The sequence below is a fragment of the Silurus aristotelis genome (assembly GCF_946808225.1).
Source record: "Silurus aristotelis genome assembly, chromosome: 16".
Taxonomy (NCBI): Eukaryota; Metazoa; Chordata; class Actinopteri; order Siluriformes; family Siluridae; genus Silurus; species Silurus aristotelis.
Window position 1 is genome coordinate 9,422,406 of NC_139589.1, and position 23,192 is coordinate 9,445,597.

The 23,192-nt window shown below is 37.9% G+C and overlaps 1 protein-coding gene across 2 annotated transcripts in view; it reads left to right on the forward strand.

Moving 5' to 3' along the window:
- The window catches only part of polq (polymerase (DNA directed), theta), a 25,537-nt gene continuing 2,345 nt past the window's right edge, over window positions 1–23,192 (forward strand). The window contains exons 1-28 of one of the 2 annotated variants that reach the window (XM_083564806.1): window positions 1–207; window positions 395–485; window positions 1,212–1,305; window positions 1,386–1,992; window positions 2,936–3,118; window positions 4,915–5,045; window positions 5,230–5,386; window positions 6,099–6,207; window positions 7,152–7,365; window positions 7,453–7,594; window positions 8,063–8,209; window positions 8,820–9,032; window positions 9,404–9,546; window positions 11,377–11,566; window positions 11,644–11,786; window positions 14,429–14,622; window positions 14,796–14,920; window positions 15,028–15,271; window positions 15,585–17,827; window positions 19,866–20,006; window positions 20,091–20,290; window positions 20,951–21,191; window positions 21,279–21,472; window positions 21,585–21,719; window positions 22,191–22,365; window positions 22,481–22,607; window positions 22,687–22,805; window positions 22,896–23,080. In XM_083564806.1, coding sequence (XP_083420932.1) covers window positions 427–485; window positions 1,212–1,305; window positions 1,386–1,992; window positions 2,936–3,118; window positions 4,915–5,045; window positions 5,230–5,386; window positions 6,099–6,207; window positions 7,152–7,365; window positions 7,453–7,594; window positions 8,063–8,209; window positions 8,820–9,032; window positions 9,404–9,546; window positions 11,377–11,566; window positions 11,644–11,786; window positions 14,429–14,622; window positions 14,796–14,920; window positions 15,028–15,271; window positions 15,585–17,827; window positions 19,866–20,006; window positions 20,091–20,290; window positions 20,951–21,191; window positions 21,279–21,472; window positions 21,585–21,719; window positions 22,191–22,365; window positions 22,481–22,607; window positions 22,687–22,805; window positions 22,896–23,080 — 6,855 coding nt within the window. In that variant the 5' untranslated portion in view covers window positions 1–207; window positions 395–426. Of the gene's footprint in view, window positions 486–1,211; window positions 1,306–1,385; window positions 1,993–2,935; window positions 3,119–4,914; window positions 5,046–5,229; window positions 5,387–6,098; window positions 6,208–7,151; window positions 7,366–7,452; window positions 7,595–8,062; window positions 8,210–8,819; window positions 9,033–9,403; window positions 9,547–11,376; window positions 11,567–11,643; window positions 11,787–14,428; window positions 14,623–14,795; window positions 14,921–15,027; window positions 15,272–15,584; window positions 17,828–19,865; window positions 20,007–20,090; window positions 20,291–20,950; window positions 21,192–21,278; window positions 21,473–21,584; window positions 21,720–22,190; window positions 22,366–22,480; window positions 22,608–22,686; window positions 22,806–22,895; window positions 23,081–23,192 lie in introns of both variants that reach the window. The other variant, XM_083564805.1, reaches the window with a different exon arrangement.

Sequence of the window (23,192 nt, forward strand, 5' to 3'; positions counted from 1 at the left end):
GGACGAACACTGTGAAACACCGCGGGCTTTTTAAGACAGTTTTTGTTTGTTTGTTTTTAATTTTTATTTGCGGTCGATGTAAATAAAACATTCGCGGTATTATTTTACACAACCCGGCTTTTGATTTGCGGACACATGCGAATGTTAGGATCGGTATGAAATTGTCAGATGATGGAGTAAACCTTCCTAGTTAACAAAAAAAAACCCGTGTGTATAAACGTGTAATATTCAATCATGGTGATAACGAATATGAATTCATTATAAAAAAAATAAAAAAAAACGATTGTGAAACAAAATGCTTAGCGGATCTTTCGAGCTTGTAAAAACTGCCGAGAATTATTAAGAAAATAATGCTCTAGTCTTAAACACTGAACGCTTTTCTCATTGACTGAAGGAACATTGGAGCATTTGAACTGACGGTCTGTAATGAGTTGTTCATCAAGGACATTCTATCTCGGACAGCATCCTATAACAAAGAAAAATGGGTAAGAAAAGCATCCAGTATCCAGTCTACTTAAATTTCAATGCTTTCATCTGAATGACAGATTATTCTGATCACGTATGTAAATGCATGACAGCTAAGATCTCTTGTAGGCACAGAGCCCTTTAACGGTCAAATAAATACCACAGATCTCCTCAGTATAGAGATATCTTCTCAATATTATTTAAAAGTGTGCACAAATAGTTAGGATATTTATTAAAGTAAGCTCTTATTGTCATTCCAACCATATACTGTAGTGTACACAGTGAACAACGTGCTATTTAAGACAACTGTGGAAACTATGTGGGGCGAATTTAAGGGATTTCTGCATAAAGCGAGTTTACTGCATAATGATTTATGGAATGAGTCTCCATTGCCCACATTTTTTAACATGTGCCCTACTGGCTTCAAGATAATAAGGAAACAAACGGTGTATTCCTGCTATGTTATATATTTTATATAAAATGTATGTAGTGTTTACCAAAGTGAACCTGTTTTGTGAATGTTGCACAGCATTAAGGGTAGCTATAAATAGATAACAGAATCTAGCTACATTCAAACATTGTATCTTGACAAATTGCTGTGTCAAAAAAAGGAGAAAAATATTTTGAAATTTGCTGTATGTCTGATTATTACTAAAAACTGTGCTTCTTTGCATAATAATTTTTCTATGACATGACACCCTTAATGTTTTATTCCTTTGTTGAAGTATTTGCCTTTTTTCTGGTAGATTGCCTGTGGATGAAAAACCAACAACTAGGCAGTTAAGCCGCCTCCATCATGCTCAGCCCTCTGAGCATGGAATACAGAAGACGGGAAGTTTGGTAAGTGTAACTGCTTAGATGCAAATGCACTGTTTGGATCAAGTTTGGATCGAAAATAATATCTGCATTTTTACTTTCAGCAAAATGAGAAGAAACAGTTGATGCATGTTGATTCAGCTGCAGTGAAGGATGCAGGGATTATAAGAGAAAATAAATTGACTAAAGGAGCATACAGTATACCTGTGAAAGGACAGAATTTGCCAGAAAAAAAAAGAGCTCACCTTTATGAAATCAGTGAAAATGGACACCAAGGGCAAAGTGCAGAACATATCAGGCCTTTAGATTCAGGACCTTCATCACCCTTACTGGAAAATGGAAGAACTAAAAAATCAAAAGACTGGAAGGACCTGGCTCAAAAGTTGCTGTTCAGCGAAAGCAAGAGCAGTAGCATGAGAAGGCAGAAGCCTGATCATGAACGTGAGACAGAAAATTCTTCACCTGCCAAAAGATCCTCTGAAAACAGGCCAAGGTTACAATTCAAAGGAGAGACGTCAGCACTCAACTCTAATGGATCTATGAACAATTCTAAGGAATACATTCTGTTTAGTCCAACACGCATGGCTGCCGCCAAAAAAAGATTTGGTTTCCAGCAGCAGAAGTCGCGGAATGGGAATCTGTCTGTCTCAGTTCTCACTCCTCCACCCGGCCTGGATCTCAGCTCCCTGTGCAGCTCCCCAACAGACGCAGGTAGAACTGTTTTACTCTGAACACCATTAAACCATTTGACTGACCAAAAGCATACAATATTCCAATATATATTTAGCATTCTTGTTTTGTTTTTGTTTTTCACTGACTGTATTGATTGATTGATTTTTACCAACGACTACTGAATACTGGCAGTATGACATCGTGCAAACAGCATACCTAATTCATCACACACTTATTTTTAAAAAATGGTTTGTAAACAAACGGTTTAGAAACTTAGTAAACTGTTTTCCCCTCCCAGCATCTTAGACATTTTGAGGAAAGTGCTTTCTACCCTCTTCCACATACATAAACTTACAGATGCCCCATTATTAGTTAGTTTTACTGTGATTGACAGGAGAGAAAGAATCTATCATTTGGCAGATATTGCTTAGCGAACTCCACGCCACTGACAGTGGTGATGCTTTTGAAATGCACCATTTCTAATGACAGGCTGATTTTCTTCTGTGAAGCCACCTGAATCACTCCTAACATCAATTCTATCCTTTCTAACCTGATGCTTGTCTTGTGTGGGACAGAACTGTGAGCCGAGAAAAAAAGCAATGTTTAGATGACACTTGTGTCTATAAATAATGAATTTCTATTCAGGATATTGTCATTCATTGTTAGAAGCCATGTTCAAGTGTTACCTGGTTGAAGGTGAGCATGTGATGATTTGGGTACATCATTTAAAAGTTGATGCATTAGAGACCCTTAGTTTGACCCTGAGCTCATGTTCTTGTTTTTTGGTAATATCCTACACATTGAGCATGTGCCTGGTGCCCCAGGACCCATCCAGTGTGTGTTTTAAGGATGGGTTTAAAGCAAGCAGAACCAAGTGCTTAATGTATTATAAATATTTGGGAGATGTTAAACTGCTGTGTATAAACCGGTCTTTATTTCAAAGTATGACTGTTATTGTTGTTGTTATTCATCCCAAAAACAGGGCACAGCATCCACATGGCGATTCCTGGTGATCAGTCAGACAAGCTGCTGCTCTCCAGCTGGGGTCTGCCCAAACCTGTGCTGGAGAAGTACCAGAGTCTGGGTGTGAAGCAGATGTTTGAGTGGCAGGCTGAATGTCTCACTCTTGGCAAAGTGTTGGAGGGAAACAATCTGGTGTACTCGGGTAAAGCAGTTTTTCTTTGTCTAAAGTAGATTTTTTTTCTTAATAAAATATTTGAATGGAGCAACTGATCACTTAATCAACACAAAGATTTGCAATGTACATGAAGAAGTTTTGAATTCAACGAATATATGTGTAAAGGCAGTGTTTATTTTCCATTAGATTTGAATTCAAGTTCTTATTCAGTCAAAGTCTTTGATTTAGAAACTATTCATTTAATTGCTTTTAAATGGAACTATATTAAAAAATAAACCCCTCACACTGGAGCATGTTGTAGATGTTATAACTAATGTGATAAGATTGTTGGTAAAGAAGATTCTATTCTTTTGTATAGGTTTAGATTGTATGTAATTCATCGTAGCCAGATGTGTTCATGAATGAGTGTTTTTTTCTGTTTATACTGACCCTCTGTTTTTGGAATATAAGGCCATAACTGCAACAAATACTTAGTATTAATAATAACAAATACACAGACAATATCAATGCATACAGTACTAATATAAATTGCAAGTTACAAAAGATATACAAATAAATGATGTCATCAGGGCAAGTAGAATTTAACTAATCGGCCACTAGGGGTCTCCTCGACTAAGGATTTACATGGTCAAATCAGATTAGCAGATGGGGGGGGGGGGGTGTTGCGTACAATGATTATACATTATCATAATAGGCTGAATATTCACTTATTGGGAGAAAAACGGTAGTTCTATGTGAATCCAGAAATTGAGCACCCCCATATAACCAAAATGGCATGATTCACGTAACCCCTCTGCGAAGATTGGACTGTGAGATTGGTAGTCGAATCAGGTTCCTCCAATCGAAGCATCAAATCTTTAACTACTCGTGGTCACCCTTATTAGCCCCAAAGAAATCATTTATTCGTTTACCACTTAGTAGTCTAAAGTGATGGCTTAAGAACAAAAACATGTACATGATCCAGGTACAAAGGTACAAAGATGGTCTTCCTAGGGTTAATATGAAATATGTCAGTAGGACGGGTCTGTTTCTCTTCAATCACTGTTAAGTCCAACCTTTTTTACAAGGTCGGTGTTTCCTACAGAATTCCATCCCACTTTTCGAAGAAAAACACATTCAATAAAACAGGGTCATCATAGTGGGACTGACCATCTTTGTTGAATGTTTTTACAAACAGCCTTGATACTGCCTTTAATCCATTCACTTTAAGTTATGTTAAGTTTGGGTTTTATAGAGTGACTTATTTTTATATTTTATAGTTTTATACTGCGTAGTGGTATTGCAGGCATACACTGGATATCTATCAGGCTTTTCAGACATGTAAACACAGTGCAGAATTACTAACAGGAAATATAAACAAGATATTCTGCATAAAAAAAACTATATTTATTATTTAAATATTGAATATTGACCATAAAAACTAACTACAACAATGCAAAATGCTTCGAATGCCGTTGAGTGGCGCTGTTGAGTTATCTTAAAAAATTTTTTTTTTTTTTTTTTTTTTTATTTTTTTTTTTTATACTAGTTTTGTTTTCAGTAGAAAAAGGATTTAAAAAGAAAGTTTCATTTCAGTCATACAGCACATGTGAAATATCACTATAGTGGGCATCACTTTTGTTTTTAATATATATTTGTGAATGAATATGTATTCCCACTAGTCTATTTTCTTCATGGAGGAATATGAAGAAGGAGGAATATCCTCTGTGGAATATTGAGAAATGTTCCTCTGTATTTCTTCATTATGAAGCTTTCAATGTTTTTAGTGTGTTGGTTGCAGGTCTGCTTAACTGTTGTGTCCTTTTTTTTTTTATTACTTTCAGCCCCAACGAGTGCTGGGAAAACACTAGTTTCTGAGTTTTTAATCCTTAAAAGAGTCCTGGAGACTAGACGAAAGGCCATATTCATCCTCCCTTTTGTTTCTGTGGCCAGAGAGAAGATGTTTTATCTACAGGTCAGTTTATATACACACCAATGTTCACTATATCCCAAACACCAATATACTGAGAACATTTGTCTGGAACATTCAGCTTTCTTTTCCCCCAATTTTTTTTTATTCTGAGTTTTCTCATTAATACATAATGCGTTGATTATTGTCAACACCATCTGAAGAATTAGTATTTTGTTCCTTTTTTTAGAATGTGTTTCAGGAGGCAGGGGTGCGAGTTGAAGGCTATATGGGCAGCACTTCAGCCTCTGGTGGCTTTTCTGCACTTGATGTAGCTGTATGTACAATTGAAAAAGCTAATGGGCTCATTAACAGGCTCATTGAAGAGGACAGAATGGATTTACTTGGTAAGAACTAATGCTGCAGTTAATGCAGTAATGCTACTATATGTTGATTTATGTCTTATGTGCTTTGTGATATCGGAAGGGGAATAAACGTCAGTAGGAGTAAGACAGAGTACATGTGTGTGAATGAGAGGGAGGGCAGGGTGGAGTGGGTGGAGAAGAGTGATAGCAGGAGTGATTTGTGATAGAAGGGTAACTGTGAAAGTGAAAGAGAAAGTTTATAGGACTGTGGTGAGACCTGTGATGTTGTATGGTTTAGATACAGTGGCATTGAATAAAGACAGGAGGTGGAGCTGGAGGTAGCAGAGCTGAAGATGTTGAGGTTTTCTTTGGGAGGGAATGACGATGGACAGGATTAGAAATGAGTTTATTAGAGGGACAGTGCATGTAGGACATTTTGGAGACAAGTTGAGGGAGGCGAGATTGCGATGGTTTGGACATGAGCAGAAGTGGGACATGGGGTATATCGGTAGGAGAATGCTGAGGATGGAACCACCAGGAGGAAGGAAAAGAGGAAGACCAAGGAGGAGGTTTATGGATGTGCTGAGGGAAGACATGCAGGTAGTTGGGTTGAAAGAGGCAGATGTAGAGGACAGGGTTGTGGAGACGGATAATCCTTTGGGAGACCCCTAATGGGAGAAGCCGAAAGAAGAAGTAGTAGTGCTTTGTGATATCAGTGCATATTGTTCTACTTTTTTTTTCTTTCCATTCTTAGGGATTGTTGTTGTAGATGAGCTGCACATGCTGGGTGACTCTGGTCGTGGATATTTGTTGGAACTCCTGCTGACTAAAATCCAGTACATTGCAAAGAAAGCAGCAGAGAAGTATGTCACTGCTTAAATATCACACTGGTTTTTCTAGATATGCTGCTGAAAGGCTTAATCCAGGAAATACTTTAGAATAAATTTTAAAGTACCTAAAGAACTACAGACTTAAGAGCTTTAATAATTAAAAGAAAATGCATAACCCCAAAATGTTTTACTCGGTCAAGACATTCACATGTTCAGTTTTGGACTGGTCCAGTTTTGAATCATGCAACTTCATAGTAGTAGTCAATGCACTGTAATATAAAAGAGCTTATAATGCACTCTCTAAACATCAGCATTTTATTTTAGGCTAAATTTTATTTATATTAGCACAGACAATGATTATGTTGATCTTTAATTTTTTCCTTTCTCATTTCCCAGGTTCTCTAGTGATTCATTCTTTTAAGTAGTTTTGTGTAACATCACTTCCAACAGACACTTTGTACAGTGTATATAATTAATTATATTTGCAGGAAATTATTTCTTACTAGATTCCAATATTTGGGTTAAGGATACAAATAACAAAATGTACAAATTATGATAATGATTTTAGAGCAGGCCATCGCTTAAGGTTACAGGTAGTGCCCTATTTACGATGGAGATGGTTTCCAATGACCCCATCGTAACTGGTAAGTCGAGACCTAGTATACCCAGGAGTCTGTGATCAGTATGGGGTGTATACTGTAATTTGGTAATAATTTAACGAGTTATAGTACATTATTTAGCAAATCAGAGCGATTTACAGTACCGTACTGTATAAACTATACGGTATATACAGCTTACGTATGTGTTAACGAGTCCTGTTTGCAAGTAGGGCGCGGAGCATATGCTGCTACGTTTGCCTGCCGTGCGAAAACTCGGGGACCATCTGTATATGTAAATACTCAACATTAGATTCTTGTATCCCATGTAATAATGGTTGTGTTCTATGCCATAAAATGTAATGTTTTTCCCTTTTGCAGGTGCTCCAATAAATATTCCACTGATGGTGTGCAGATTGTGGGAATGAGTGCCACTTTACCCAACTTGGATCTCCTCGCCCGCTGGCTAAACGCTGAACTGTACCACACAGATTATCGTCCTGTGCCACTGATGGAGTGGGTCAAGATCGGCGTTAACATATACGATGGCTCCATGAATCTTGTCCGACCTTTCACTCCTGCACTTCCTGTAAAGGTCAGGATTTTCCACAGCACTGTACATACTGTACATCATTACTGTATACAGCTGAGAAGGGAATAGTATATCTTTTTTTGTTCTCAGGGTGATGATGACCACATTGTGAGCCTCTGCTTTGAGACAGTGCAGGCTGGTCATGCTGCGCTGCTCTTCTGTCCCTCTAAGAACTGGTGTGAAAAGCTGGCAGACAGCATTGCGAGGGAGTTCTACAACCTTTACCACTACGGTTTGTACACTGACCTGTTTAGACTTTACTATTTAAAGACATAATGGCTATAAAAACCAAAAAAAAAGGAAAACCCTTTGTACTAGTGCTGCTGTACAAGTGTAATAGCATATCCCATAAACCTCATCATCAGACTCTGGAGTCATATTTTTATCACATCGTTTGCCAATTTAGACAACATTAAAGTAAGTGCTAATTTATTTATGACTCTTGGTGGTGCTGTTGCGCAAAAATCTATTTTTATGCAATTTGTTAACTTCATCTAAGGTGATGGTTAATGTAGTTTTGTTTGAGGGACTCTTTAGACTTAAGCATTTTTATTTAATTTTAAGATTGAACAGGTTTATCAAGTTGACTAAGCCATGTTTTGTTTTCTCAACATGAAAATGTATCATTTCTGTATGTATTAAAAGCAAATAAGAAGCAGGACTTTTAAATTCAAGCTAATTTATTTATACATTTTTGTAGAGAAACAGTCAGAATCCGCAGTGCACTCTGTGTCTCTTAACTATGAGGGTCTCCAGGATGTTGTGGCACAGTTAAAACGCACGCCTGCGGGTCTTGATGAGATCCTGAAGCGCACAGTTCCCTGGGGCGTAGCCTTTCATCACGCAGGTAGCTGGACTTTATACTGACCATCATTCCTTTAGAATAAGTGTCCTGTATATCTCAGTCTGGGATTCTCTGGTGATTTGTATTTTTTTTTTTGTCAGTCTAAAAGCTCAAGATATTATATACTCATACATGTCAAATATTTTAGGCCGCAATATTGTTTAGTATCTATAGTTAATATGCTGAATTTGTATTCTTTTACTTTTTTGTTTGGTTCCTTGTTTTTGTTTTTCTGTCTTTCTGTTTTTTTTTTTATTTTAAAAATGAACAGTTTCAAGGAATGCATATTTGTTATGTATGAAAGGGCTTTCCTTGTTTTCTTATTTTCTTTCTTTCCTTAATCTCGCTCTCTCTCTCTCTCTCTCTCTCTCTCTCTCTCTCTCTCTCTCTCTCTCTCTCTCTCTCTCTCTCTCTCTCTCTCTCTCTCACTCACTCACTCACTCACTCACTCACTCACTCACTCACTCACTCACTCTCTCTCACACACACACACACAATTTTGTTTATATTGTTACAATTTACAGATTTATCATTTCTCTGTAGATCTATGAGTAAAATTAGTTTGTATTTAATTTAGCTGAAGTAATTCATTTCATCACAATTTATGATTCAGGTTTAACATTTGATGAGCGGGACATCCTGGAGGGTGCGTTTCGTCAGGGCTTCCTCAGGGTCCTTGTTGCCACCTCCACTTTGTCCTCTGGTGTAAATCTGCCTGCACGACGTGTAATTATCAGAACCCCAGTGTTTAATGGACATCTGCTGGACATACTGACCTACAAACAGATGGTAGGACGAGCGGGACGTAAAGGAGTAGACACTGTCGGCAAGTCCCGTTTTTATAAATATTTATATTAGGGTTGTCAATTGATTAAAATATTTAATTGCGATTAATTACATGATTGTCATGAGTTAACTCACTTAATTGCACATTTTAATAAAAACCTTCCTTTTTTTTTTTATAATCAATATGGGCATGGACAAATATGGATGCTTTATGCAAATTTATGTTTATTATTTGTGAAGCAATACCCATCATAGAGCATGAGGACAAAAAATTATTGTTAAAGTTTTAATTATGGTGTTTTAAATTACATAAATCATCAGAATTATGGCGGATTACAATTCTAAAAACTAAAAATGGCACATATCGGAATAAGCACTTGACATTGATTATTCTTCTAAACTTTGCTTTAGGTGAGAGCGTCTTGGTGTGTAAGGAGTCTGAACGCATGAAGGGTATAAGTTTAATTCAGGGCTCCCTAAAGCCTATCAGCAGCTGCCTGGTAAAGCATGAAGGAGAGGGAGTCACTACCAGCATGCTCCGAGCCATCCTGGAGGTTACACCAACAATACTACTTATTAAACATGATCTTTAATGCTTTTAATTTGCAGTTTAATGTACATTACGGTATGTGCAAAGAACGTAGCATGACAAAAAAAGAAATAATGAAACTGAGAAAAAACTCAGAACTCTTCATTTAGTTTAAATTGCATTTTATTGTGAAATGTCTTTTACATCTAAACCTATGAAATTCACATTTTATTATGTAGCTTATGTCGGTAAGTCTGAGTATTTGTAACAGTGGAGCTTCAGTTAAACAATATCATGATATTTGACTAAATACTAGTTTAAAATACAGTAACGCTAAAGTAGAACAATGAGTGCAAACATTGCACTCATCGCAGAATGATTAAGATACATAATATAACTACAATTTGCAACTATAAGTTGCAGCAAAAAGGAAAAAAAAAAGAAAAGTATACAAATGCATCTCAAAAAATTTGAATAATTCATAAGACCAATCAAAAAACCATTTTTTGTGTTGGCCTTCTGGAAAGTATGTTCATTTACTGTTTATGTACTCAATACTTGGTAGGGGCTCCTTTTGCTTTAATTACTGCTTCAATTGGGCGTGGCATGGAGGTGAGCAGTATGCGGCACTGCTGAGGTTGTATGGAAGCCCAGGTTTCTTTGACAGTGGTTTTCAGCTCATTTGCATTTTTGGGTCTCTTGTTTCTAATTTTCCTCTTGACAATACCCTATAGATTCTCTATGGGGTTCAAGTCTGGTGAGTTTGCTGGCCAGTCAAGCACACCAACACCATGCTCATTTAACTTTTGCTGCTTTTGGCAGTGTGGGCAGGTGCCAAATCCTGCTGGAAAATGAGATAATCTCTATAAAGCTGGTCAGCAGAGGGAAGCATGAAGTGCTCTAAAACTTCTCTGGTTCAGGGGTGGCTACAAGGAATGTGTCAGTTGTAGCCCATGGATACGTCTGTGTTTGGTGGCTCTAGAAGCACTGACTCCAGCTGCAGTCCACTCTTTGTGAATCTCCCCAGAATTTACATTTACATTTACATTTGCCGCATTTAGCAGACGCCTTTATCCAGAGCGACGTGCAAAAGTGCTTCGAGTCTCTAGTAATGAATAAATCTGCACTGGTACGCCAGATTACAAACTTAATATAAATATAACTTTTGAATTCTACAAACTTGGAAAGGGCTAATTTAAGGGGGTCAAGTCACAGTCTTCCCCATGATTGTGTAGCCTGAACCAGACTGAGACACCATTTAAAGGTTTAGGAAATGTGATAATAATTGAGCTGATTAGAGTGTGACACCAAGAGTCTCCAAAATTAAACATATTTCACAATATTTTTGGGTTTTTATTAGCTGTGAGCCATAAGCATCAAAATTAAAAGAAACAAACACTTGAAATATATCAGTCTGTGTGATGACTTTAAATAATATACAAGTTTCACTTTTTGTATTAAATCACTAAATAAAAATCAACTTTTTAATGATATTCTAATTTATTGAGAGGTGCCTGTAGAATATAATAAATGAAAGCATTGCATAAGGTCCCATATAGCCTGGGCAAAAATATGTTGCATGTAATAGCTTTGTCAATACTTTACGTTCCTCTTGTCTGAATAACAGTAGCAATTCAATGAGCTAACTTCTTTTTGCCACATTTAATAAGTTTGAGGTCTAGCCCTTCCACAGGCCAGTTAAAGTGGCGTAATGTTTTATTATCCTCATCAAATTTTGCTCGTTGTACTCTACAGCTGTTATCTTGAAATCAGCAAGGTGTGTATTATGTTTTGTTTCGGGAAGCTTGAGGCTGCCCATGCACATATAAAAACCTGTTGTCTTGTCCATCATAAGATCATTGTAGGTGAAGTTGCCAGCACACCAGAGGAGGTGAGTATGTATGCGTCGTGCACTCTGCTGGCAGCCAGCCTAGCATCTGAGCAACCCGATCAGCGAGGTGCAGCTCGGAGCCGTGGGGCCATTGAAGCATGCATGGATTGGCTAATGGACAACGAATTCATTCACATTCAAAAGGAAGGAGATGGTAAGGAGACGTTGAGGTACAGCAGGTTTTACTTAGTTTGCAGTTTAACAGTGTGCAACTGTGTTGTTTTCTTTCAGAGGAGAAATACTGCCCTACTCATCTGGGTTCTGCTACACTGTCATCATCTCTGTCGCCACCAGAAGCTCTGGGCATTTTTGCTGACCTACAAAGAGCAATGAAAGGCTTTGTTCTCGAAAATGATCTCCACATCCTTTATCAAGTAGGGATCAGTTCAGACTCACTCTTTGCTATACTGGATGATTTAAAGAATTTCTTTTAATGTTTTGGGTCTTCTGCTGCATGCAGATTGCACTTTTCTTTTTCCTCAACCCAATCCATCAACTCATTTGAAATGTTGGCACTTGGGAATTGCCTATAAAAAATTGGTGTAAAAAAAACAAAAAAACAACAACAAACAAAAAAAGGTTCTACACCCAAACCTTTACATCAGAAGTTGGAGGCACACAATTGTACACTGTAGGTTGTCTTGAGATGCAGTAACATAAAATGTTTTCTTCATTTGCACTAGGAGACCCAAACCCATTCTAGCATGACAGTACCTCTGTGCATTAAGCGAGCTCCATGAAGATGTAGTTTACGTGGTTTTTCCAATGGAGATCCTACATGCTCTGCTATTAATGTTCAGAAAGCAAATATACAAATCTTCTGGTCAGGTGTCTCCAAACTTTGGTCCATATAGTGCACATTATAATATATTATTTTATCTATTACAAACACACCTTTAACATAGTCTTCTTGTAACCCAGAGATTCAAATTCATGTTTTAAATGTTGATATGAACATTATATTTTAAAATTTAACCCTCATTTCGGGCTGATCACCACCCACCAGTCGGCTCTAATCTATTGTTCTTTTTACTAGATACTGGATATAAGCCAGCCAGGTGCATCTTATCTCACTGCTGCTCAGGTACATGACAGTGTAGGATAGTCTGAGGAAAGAGCTATTCTCCCTCTTCTGTTTACAAATGAGTAGTGCCTCTGTGTTTGACAGGGAAGGAACAGTATACCAGGGGTCTCCAACTAAAATTGCTTGAAGTCCAGTGAATGAACCCTACTCGGAAGGTCCGCACAATTACATACCTAAAAACACGAATTAATGCTTTTTGCCAGACTAAATAGATGTTTTTTTTGGACCACGAAAAAAATTAATAAAAAAAGATAAATAAAAGAAAAAAGCTAAAGTGCGTTTGTTTCTGCTGAACTGAGATTGCAGATCATAAGTAATGAACGCATACCTGACTGGTTATAACCACCCCCACCAAAAAAACAACAACAAAAAAAACCCGGAAATCTCATAACATATTTAACTTCACAGTGTTTATCTCTTCCTAACTAAATGTATCTAATGTTTAACATTGCTCTCGTCTATGCTTTAAGTTGAATTAGAAAAATATCATTAATCAGAAACACAAACAGGCAAAAAATAAAGTGCCAGTGTTGGAAAAATTTAAACATGCAAAACACTTTGTTATTTTGTACAGTTCCTTCAAATCTATAAAAATGTAAATAACCTCAAATAAAAGTTAAATAAAATTTGTTTTCCTAAAATCCACTGTATTCTCAGTGAACACTCATATGCTCGTTGTTGGGCTGTGAGTGAGTGAGAACCCGTGTAGATCGCTCGTACTGGGCTTTGAGCTCATTTATTTTCTGTGCCCTTACTTCTTACTGCTAAGGGGAAGTTTCTTCAAAGTGTCTATGCTTAGTTTTGTAATGGTGTTTAATGTTTCCACTTTTAATAACCGCAACATCCTCCGAGCAGATAAGTCACACAGGCCTCTTACAGCTCGATGCAGAAAGAATAAATGTGTATTTTTCCACCCATATATCTAAAAAAAAATCTTGCTTTTCAGCATCAACTTTCCTTATTTTTGAGTATTGCATTGCTTTTCATTCACTGAAAGATTCATCTGTTTGCGCATCGCTCTTTGCTGTCTTCACTGCACGCACAACTGTACGTCTGATCGTATCACCAGTGAGCATCATAACTGTAGTAGCGACCCATGGCGCCATACGACCCAGACTGCTCTACTGAGCTGAACTAGATGTGTCTAATATAAATGAGATTTTATTAGAAAATACCGTTTGGCATTTATTTATTTCATTATGGGAAAAGGCTTTGCGGTCCGGCTGGACGCATCTTGGGGTCCAGATTCGGACCGGAGTCCGGCAGTTGGCGATCCATGCAGTATGCCATCTTTCCCATCAGCAGGATCACTGTGTTTCAGACCCCAAAGCTTCAGAATGTTATGCAGCTTGTTAAATGAAATTCATTTCAAACCAAATAATACAAATATTTATTCAAATACCTGTTTGCTAGGCCTAAATAGGTGAGAGGTGAAAAAAAAATTATGTTACAAATGAACCATTGTCTGTTATTATTGAATCATTAGTTGCCTTTTTAGACCCAGGGGTCACCAACATGGTGCACCAGGTTGCCCGCAAGGACCACATGAGTCGCCTTTTCTAAAAATAGCTCACCATAGCGCCACTTACCAGTGAGTTGCATCTCATTTTTTTTGTTGTTATTCTTTTTTTAATTACATTTGCATTGGTGTGAATAAAAAAATAAAAAAGACAAAATAAAATATAGATGACTAGATATAGATGAATATCAGTTATTGTAATGGAGTATGGTAATTAAGCAAATTTGTTATTTTAGAAGTGTGTATCAAACTGGTAGCCCTTCACATTAATCTGTACCCAAGAAGTAGCTCTCAGTTTTAAAAAGGTTGGTGACCCCTGTTTTAGACAGACATGATGTAAAGCTGACTCGTAATGCACCCACAAGCTTAATAAGTTTAGCATTTGAATTGGTTTATGAATGACTATTTCTCAGATAACACCAGTATACGTCGACTGGACGACAATAGACTGGTACCAGTTCTTCTGCCTGTGGGAGCAGCTGCCTTCTGCAATGAAACGGGTTGCAGAGATGGTGGGGATTCAGGAAGGCTTTCTGGCACGGTCTGTCAGCGGGAAATTAATCGCTAAAACAGAAAAGCAGCACCGACAGATGGCCATTCACAAACGGTAATATCACATTTCTCTAGTTCTAAACTAAAATTGTTCAATTCTTTCGATTAGTGCTGGGGGGGGCATGTATTCTTGTCTATTCTACACTGATTAACACAAATACAAAGTCCTTGGAAGAAATAACTATTTATGTTTTGATTTGTACTGTAATGATTTTGTGTGTATTGTAGTTTTTTCACTACGCTTGTATTGTTCGATCTGGTCAACGAGGAACCTCTCGGGGTCGTAGCAAAAAAGTACGGCTGTAGCCGAGGACAAGTTCAGTCACTTCAGCAGTCGGCCTCTACCTACGCAGGTTTCGCCTTTAGTTAATACTCAAAGCTGTAAAACTATTCTTCGAAAAGATCTTTGCTAAGAATTGAATTTGCATCTGACAGTAAGTAACATTATTCTGAATGGCAGGTATGGTAACCGTCTTCTGTAATCGACTCGGATGGCACAACCTGGAGCTCTTGCTGTCGCAGTTTAAAAGTCGCTTGAGCTTCGGAGTGCAGCGAGAGCTGTGCGATCTGGTTCGTATCTCTTTGCTGAACGCCCAGCGAGCACGAGCGCTCTACAGTGCCGGGTTGGTTACAGTGGCTGAGGTTGCACGTGCAAACATTGTCGATGTGGAGAAAGCCTTGAGAAAAGCCGTTCCCTTCAAAAGGTATTTACTCGTAATAAAAGAGTGTTTGGTGGTGTTGCCAACCATTTTAAGAACTAAAATAAATGTTCTGAAAAGTAGCAGCCATGATTTATTTATATATATATATATATATATATATATATATATATATATATATATATATATATATATATATATATATATATATATATATATTTATTATTATTATTATTATTATTATTTATTTTATTATTATTTTTTTTTTATAAAGCAACTTTGGTTTTGAGAACATATTTAAGCAGTGAGTGAACCCGTATATTTAAAAGATGACTGGTTTTGATTTCTGCTATTCTAGTTCTAGACAGGCGGTGGATGAGAGCGAGGAGGAGGCTCAGGAACGCAGAAGCATGCGCTGTATCTGGGTCAGCGGGAAAAAGGCCTTGACTGAGAGTGAGGCTGCTCAGCAGATCGTGTCAGAGGCCAGACTGCTTCTCCAGCAAGACCTGGCTCTTCTTGGTGTGGAGTGGAAGCCAGAATCCCCCTCGCCAGATGCTACAGTGAAATCTGACAAATCGACAGATTCGGGTTTACAGCCTCTGTCGAAGAGTTTATCCAACGAGACGGATATTAGGACTGAAAACTTGAAAAAGCTGGTAAAAGGACCGCGTGTACCAGCAGATCATCCATCTGATGATAACGCTCAAAGTTCGACAAACCAAAAAAGTTCAGTAAATCGTGAAAACACTGTGGACACCGAGCAGCAATCTAACGCATTACACAAAGTTCTAAAATCTATACGTGCTAAAGACAAAATGGGTCCGAATGGCTGCAATACTGCTGAAAAAACCTCAGTGGCAAACTCTAGCCAGAGTTCTGATTTACATTTCAACTCCACCTCATGCAACGACACTCATTCTGCAAAACCACTATCTAAACGTAGACGGGTGGAAGAACATGAAACCAAGATTGATACTGAGGCAAGGCTAACTGAAGCAGAAAAACATTTAATTTTAACACAACCCAGTACTTCTGCTGACATTTTGGTGAACTCTGACACAAAGTCTAGAGTTGCATCTGAAGTAATACTAATTTCAGGGGAAAAGTGTAATTCTCCAGACTTGTACACAGGGGAGTTAGAGGAATTTGGTGATAGTTTTCAGCTTGACACTCAGACTGAAAGAATGTTACTGCAAGAGGAGAAATTGCCTCAAAGTAATGGCAAGTCAAAGGTTAAGAATGAATTAAGATCTACACACATTAATGCTATGACTGAACACATCTCTCGTTCTGAAAATGAAAATCTAATCCCAGAGAGGAACCTTGAACAGAAAAATAAGAATGATTCAAATAAAGAAGCATCAGTAGTTTCTGATAAGATTCCTAATGAATTGTCTTCAATTAAAGCCAAACCAAAGTACAACATTTCACTGACTGATAGTCAACTGGAAAACCTTCTGAATTTTACGAACCAAACAACCGAATCGTGTGACATAAAGCAAAATACACAACCCCAAGCCCAAACAGACAATTCAGACACTGTGATGAATGAGATGCCTGGAGATACTGTGGACAACAGTCCCAACAGGAGCAGCAGTTTTCTCTTTGACAGCCTGTATGACAGCTCCATTTTGGAGGCCATGGAAGACGAGGCAGGATTTGCTGAAGAACCCAAAAGTGACAATATTGTAGATGCAAATACAAGTTTAACTAATCCAACCGCGGCATTAAGGATGGAGAACAAAGCAGAAATGGAAGATCAAGAAGCAGCACAGTGGGGCGAGTCTTCTTTTAACCTGTCAGAATGGGGCGATTCTTTGCTTATAGGAGAGCGATATCTGGAGAAGCGGAATTGTGGTTTTAAGATCTGTCCTGGCTCGAGTGAAGCAGAAAAGCCCTGTTACACAAATTACATTGTGTCCGAGATACAAGTGTCTCAATGCAAAGCACCTCGTTTAGAAAATGTCACAAGTTCTTCATTCCATCTGAGCCCAGGAATGCAGGACATTTTCGATAAGTGGTCTGATCAGTTTTCAACCTTACATGAACCTCCAGATCAATCATATGCAAATGTGATAGAACAGGAGGGGGTGTTTGCTGGAGCTGAGCCTGAGCATGCAAATCATAAAGGCTCGTTATCAGGTTCACATGTGACCAAAGTGAAACCAAGTTCAGTAAACCATGATCTTATTCCTCCCACACCAGAGCCTGTCACACCCCGAATCAAAATGACAACTTCTTCCCTGCACTCGCCTTTAAATCACCACACTCGCGTACAGTCTAAATTCAATTCATCTCCAAATCCTGACCTTGAGGACAATCAGCAACTTTGTGTGGAACCAAAGGCCATGCCACAGTTAGAGACATCCCTGAATGATGAAGGCTTTTCACTGCAGCTTTCTCAGGATGCCTCCATGTCTGCCTCTAACTTTAACAGTCCAGAATCTTTCTCAGTTATTGATGTAGTGAGTGATAAAAGACTTTTTAAAACATTTGTAAAAGAGTGGAAAACAAAGAAGAGGTTTTCTCTGGCCATTGCGTGCGGGAGGAAAGACGGCACAGCACAACCAGAACCGCTTATAGGAAGCAAATTTAAAAAAGGTAATTTGTGTTTGTAGTTGAAATTGAGCATGCTGTGCTGTGTTTATAGGGTACCTGTAACAGCAAAGCTCATCAGCGGAAAGGCCAATCATAGGTTTATACATGATTGTTTCTGTAGTAAAAGCTTGCACAGAAAGTTGTATAACGAACACTATACTAGAAGTCGACCGATAATGGATTTTACTGATAACGATCACTAGGTTTGGATCGTACGTCACTGTTCACTGAACTGATGAATCAACCGACAGTTTTTAAAATGAATACTGGATAAAAAACAAACAGTCCCTGTAAAATAGTGATATAATTTATTACAAAAACAAAACAACAAACAATGCTTAAAAAAAAAAACTTTAATTATTAATAATTATATTCATAATTATTTTATGTTCGAGTTATATACAGTACTCTACCGAGGGTCCCTGGTGGTCTAGGGGTTGGATGCGGCGCTCTCACCGCTGTGGCCCGGGTTCGATTCCCAGTCAGGCAACCAACACCAGCCACTCTTAGTGCCGGTCCCAAGCCCGGATAAATGGGGAGGGTTGCGTTAGGAAGGGCATCCAGCGTAAAAACATGTGCCAAATCAAAACATGTGGATGATCCCGAATCTCGTGCCCCCGGTTTATCGCAGAATTGCATTTGCCACATGACTCATTTGTTTGGCTGATTTTCCCAGTCTCTTGCGGATAGCACGATAGACCAAGAAACTTATAGGGAATTGTTTTTATAGAGCTTTATGTTGAAATGATGAAATTTATTAATACAAATATAATTATTAATTAGAAAAAGGAAGTAAAATGTTAATACAGTACAGTACTTTATACATAAAATACAATTTTTGGGGTGGCATTCGTTTACCGCGGGCGGTTTTAGAACGTAAACACTGTGATAAACAGGGGGATTACTGTAATTAATAAATGTAAAATATAGCTTCCCAGGGTTCAAGCAACTAAGACATTAAAGCTCATAAGGAAAAAAGACGTTAGGGACATGCCCGCCGAGTTTCATTCCGATCGGCAACCTTTAACCTTGTGTAATAGGTGCTCAAAATTCATTGGCCGATGGAAGCCATATTTTTTTAAATACGTAAATGTCCTCATAGACACTCGTGTCATTTTTAACAGAGACAATTTGACAATGCTAATTTTCAGGTTGGTTGGACTGACGGTTGCTAAGTCATAGTCATTTTAATGTCTTTTCCCTGTTATAGCACCACCAAGTGGTCAAGCTCTTAATTTTTTTCCATTTGACGAAAGATTGAGCTCATACACGTGTACTGAGATCGGTGAAGCTATCTCATTCTGTTCATGAGTTATAGCCATTTTAGTAAAAGTGGCCCCACTTTTGAATGTTTAATCTATGAATTATAATAATAATAATCCCTACAATTACTTTAGGGTTTCTGCACTACGTGCTTGAACCCCTAAATAGCGCAGTAATTTGCCTCTAGGGGCCGCTCTCTTAATGACAGCAGACCTTTTCAGCTGCTACAGCACCGGACACAAGTATCAGTATGGATTTTTGCAGATAGTTGCAGCAGTCTATATAAACCGATTAATCGGTCGACCTTTACACTCCACATATCCGGATAAAAACAACTGGTAATTGTTGATGTTTAAACAAGTTCATGTTCCTGAAAGGAGATTTTGGAAATAGTCTACAGTGTCAGTCAAATGTAAATTTGCAACTTATATCTTGCAACACCATGACAGAGCGCTTCATGCTCGGTTTCTCTGCAATAATTATATTATTATTTTGATCAGCTTTTATTAAAAGAGAAACAAAAAGGGAGTGTTGCTACTGTGTAAGTAAGACCATCTTCCAACTATAAATCAAACTCTAAATGGATAGTAAGTATGATATGCTTTCAATCAGTTAAAAATTTTGTGCTAAAAGTGGAATAAAACGCTGTGATGTTACTTTAGGCTCATCGGCAAATAATTAAGAATAATTGATAAGCACATTACAGTGGACTACATCACACCACCTTATTTTCTTATAAAAGTATGCTATATTAATTACTTAATTTTTTCTTTGGAAGTAACTACCCCGATGAGGACCAAAAGAAAGGATGGCTTTGCTATTGAAGGACATGAGAGTCTAATTGTAACTGGCTTGTCTGTTTGCTGGGGAGGAAAAGATGCATATTATGTGTCACTACAACAGGAACTAGCAGACACAGGTACTGAATGAACATGCTACTTACTTTTGTAAACAGTATTCAAATCACTTATTAAAGCTCTACACGTTGCTACTTTCCTATCAGATATAAGTGCAAGCTTAGCGCCACCTCCACTTGATGAAAATCTTTCGGTGGAAGAAAGGATGAAGAGCATTCAGGATTGTATTACAAGGTCCACATCTGGTTCTGAGGGGGTGACTGTTACTTATGACTGTATTCAGGTGTATAAGACATTAGTCCTGGCATGTGGACTTTCAATGAAAGGCGTATTTGAGGACCCTAAGGTGAGGAATTTAGCAATTAACATTTTCACTAAGCAATGATTTCATTGTTTCATTTTTTTTTTCTTCTCAAAGAAATACTTGTAATTCAAATGACAAATTTCTATCAATGTTCTCATTTTAACAGTCATAAATTCTTTAGTAAGAACTTGTTCAGTGGGACTTGTTTGCCAGATGCTTGATATAATCAAAGTGATTAATATAGATTCTTTAAGAGAGAAAGTAAAAAAGCCCCAAAGTCTTGAACCCCCCCAAAAAAGTCCCAAAGCCCCCAAGACTGCAAAGTCTTTTGCTTCCCAGATTATAGGTATACATATTTTTTGTCTTATTAAATTCAAGAGTGTGGTGTAGGCTATGAAATGACTGTTTAAAGCTGATGCAATATACATCATAGCAATAAGAAACGTCTCTGACTAAATATATAACGTTACAAAGAAATCACATCCTTCTTCAATGAACAATCATCTGTTTACCAGCATGCTGCCGTGGTAGAGGAGAACCAAAAGTCTTAAGTGATGATATGATGTTATTGGAAAATGATTAACATTTATTCTATTCTCTTGCATTGTCTGTATATCATTAAACTGCCATTGATTATTTTCAGCACACTCTTTACCTTTGCATTTAAGTTGCTGGCCTGTTGTTTTTTTTGTACGTGTTTAGGTTGCTTGTTGGCTTCTGGATCCGGGCTCCAAGGCACGCACTCTTAACAACATGGTGGCAAACTTTACTCCAGAAGATCTGCCCTTGTTGAATGGAATCGGACAGGGACAAGGGGTGGAAAGTCTGGGAATTTATGGAGACGCAAGTCTTTCTGGTCGATACAGAGCAGCCATCGAGTCTGTTCTTATCTTTAGGGTTATGACACAGCTTAATGTGCTCATGGAAAAAGATGGTTTCTTAGGTGCTGATCACAGATTTTATATTTATAAGTGCGTAGTTATTCTTTTAATTACTAAATTGCTTGTATGATTTTTTTTGTTATTCTCAGATGTATTTCAGAGAGTAGAGATGCCCACTCAGTATTGCTTAGCCCTTTTGGAGCTGAATGGTATTGGGTTTAGCGTTGCTGAATGCGAAGCTCAGAAACATGTGATGCAGGCTAAACTTACTGACCTGGAAAACAAGGCCTATCAATTGGCTGGTCACAGCTTCTCCTTGACCAATCCAGAGGATGTTGCTGAGGTCTGTTTCACTCTCTTCAAGCTTTAAAAAACTCTGTGTGCCATCTGAAACAACCATGGAATTGTTCAGTTTTTCCCCCTCCTTTTGACCCGTTCTCTTGTGTAATTTCCAGGTCTTGTTCCTTGAACTGAAGCTACCTCCAAATGGTGATTTAAATTCTCTAAAGAATAAAAAGACTCTGGGCTACACCAGGCGGGCCGGGCCAGGAGCTCGTGTAAAACTTTCGAAACAGTTTAGCACGACAAAGGTATTTTCCACACAGGGTTTTAATCGGTTTACACTTTGGACTTTACACCATCCTTCAGTCTTAAAAATGTCAGTTTTGCGGATAAGGTTAGAAGCGCCCACCATTATTTTTGAACACAAAGAAAATGTACCACAATTTGACAATTTATGTACAAAAAACCAAAAACAATCCTTCCAAAATGTTAAAAGATTAAAGGTTCTGAAAGCTGTTCAGAGGAATATTTGATCATTTGGAGGAATTGATAACTGCATAGAGGACATTACAAAATATATTTATAGATTTTTTTTTTAACCTTACGTTAACGGTTAAATTTTTTTAGACGCAATGTAACTATGAAATTTCTTTGCCTTCTCTATTTAGTTCTAGGGTTATACAAGACAAAGTCAAATGAAAAAACATTGCTAATTAACAAAATTCTAGTCACAAATGTCATCATCTTACGTTCTCTTTCACATTTCTTTATCTGAACAGGATGTGCTGGAAAAGCTCAAGCCATTGCATCAGTTACCTGGAGTCATTCTAGAGTGGAAAAGGATAACAAATGCCTTGACCAAGGTGGTATTTCCTCTGCAAAGAGAAAAGTGTTGGCACCCGAAATTAGAGATGGACAGAATTTACTCAGTATCTCAGTCCCACACAGCTACAGGTATAAAGCATAAGGGATGATTCTCAGACAATATGATTACATGTTCTTCTCTATCTTTGTATCGCCACTTTTAACAAATGAACCAATCATTCTGTCCCTTTTGTGAATTATGTAGGGAGGGTGAGTTTCACCGAACCCAATATCCAAAATGTCCCAAAAGACTTTGAAATCCAAATGCCAGTTCTTATTGGAGAAAGCCAACCATCACAAAGTAACATGGCTGTCATCACAAGCAAGACAAGGTAAAGTTCTGTGCTCCAAAGAATAGTTAAAAATCGATACACATTTATTTGCTGATTTTTTTTTCTTTTTTTTTTATAGGGCTAAAATATCTCGGAAACACCATCAGTTGGTATCCCTGATCAAAGACCCAGGACGATCCCCAGAGAAGGGGATGCCTTTTTCTGTTAGCATGAGACATGCTTTTGTTCCCTTCTCGGGTAAATTAACTTTTAATTTAAATTTTTTAGGATGAATTCTAATGAAATGTTTACTAGATTTTTTTTAAACAATATGCTTTTCTTTAATAGGGGGATTTATTTTGGCTGCAGACTACTCCCAGCTGGAACTCCGCATCTTGGCTCACTTATCCCGTGACAGACGGCTTCTTCAGGTCCTTAACAGTGGCGAAGATGTTTTCAAAAGCATTGCTGCTGAATGGAAAATGGTGGATCCCGAGTCAGTTGACGACTGCATGAGACAACAAGCTAAACAAGTAATGTGCGGCTTTCTAATAATGTAGCACTGCAGGTCTCGGCTAATATATGCAGGTATTTGCCGGCATGTCTTTCTTTCTGTTTCAAATGAGGTCATTCTCTACTCTGGCC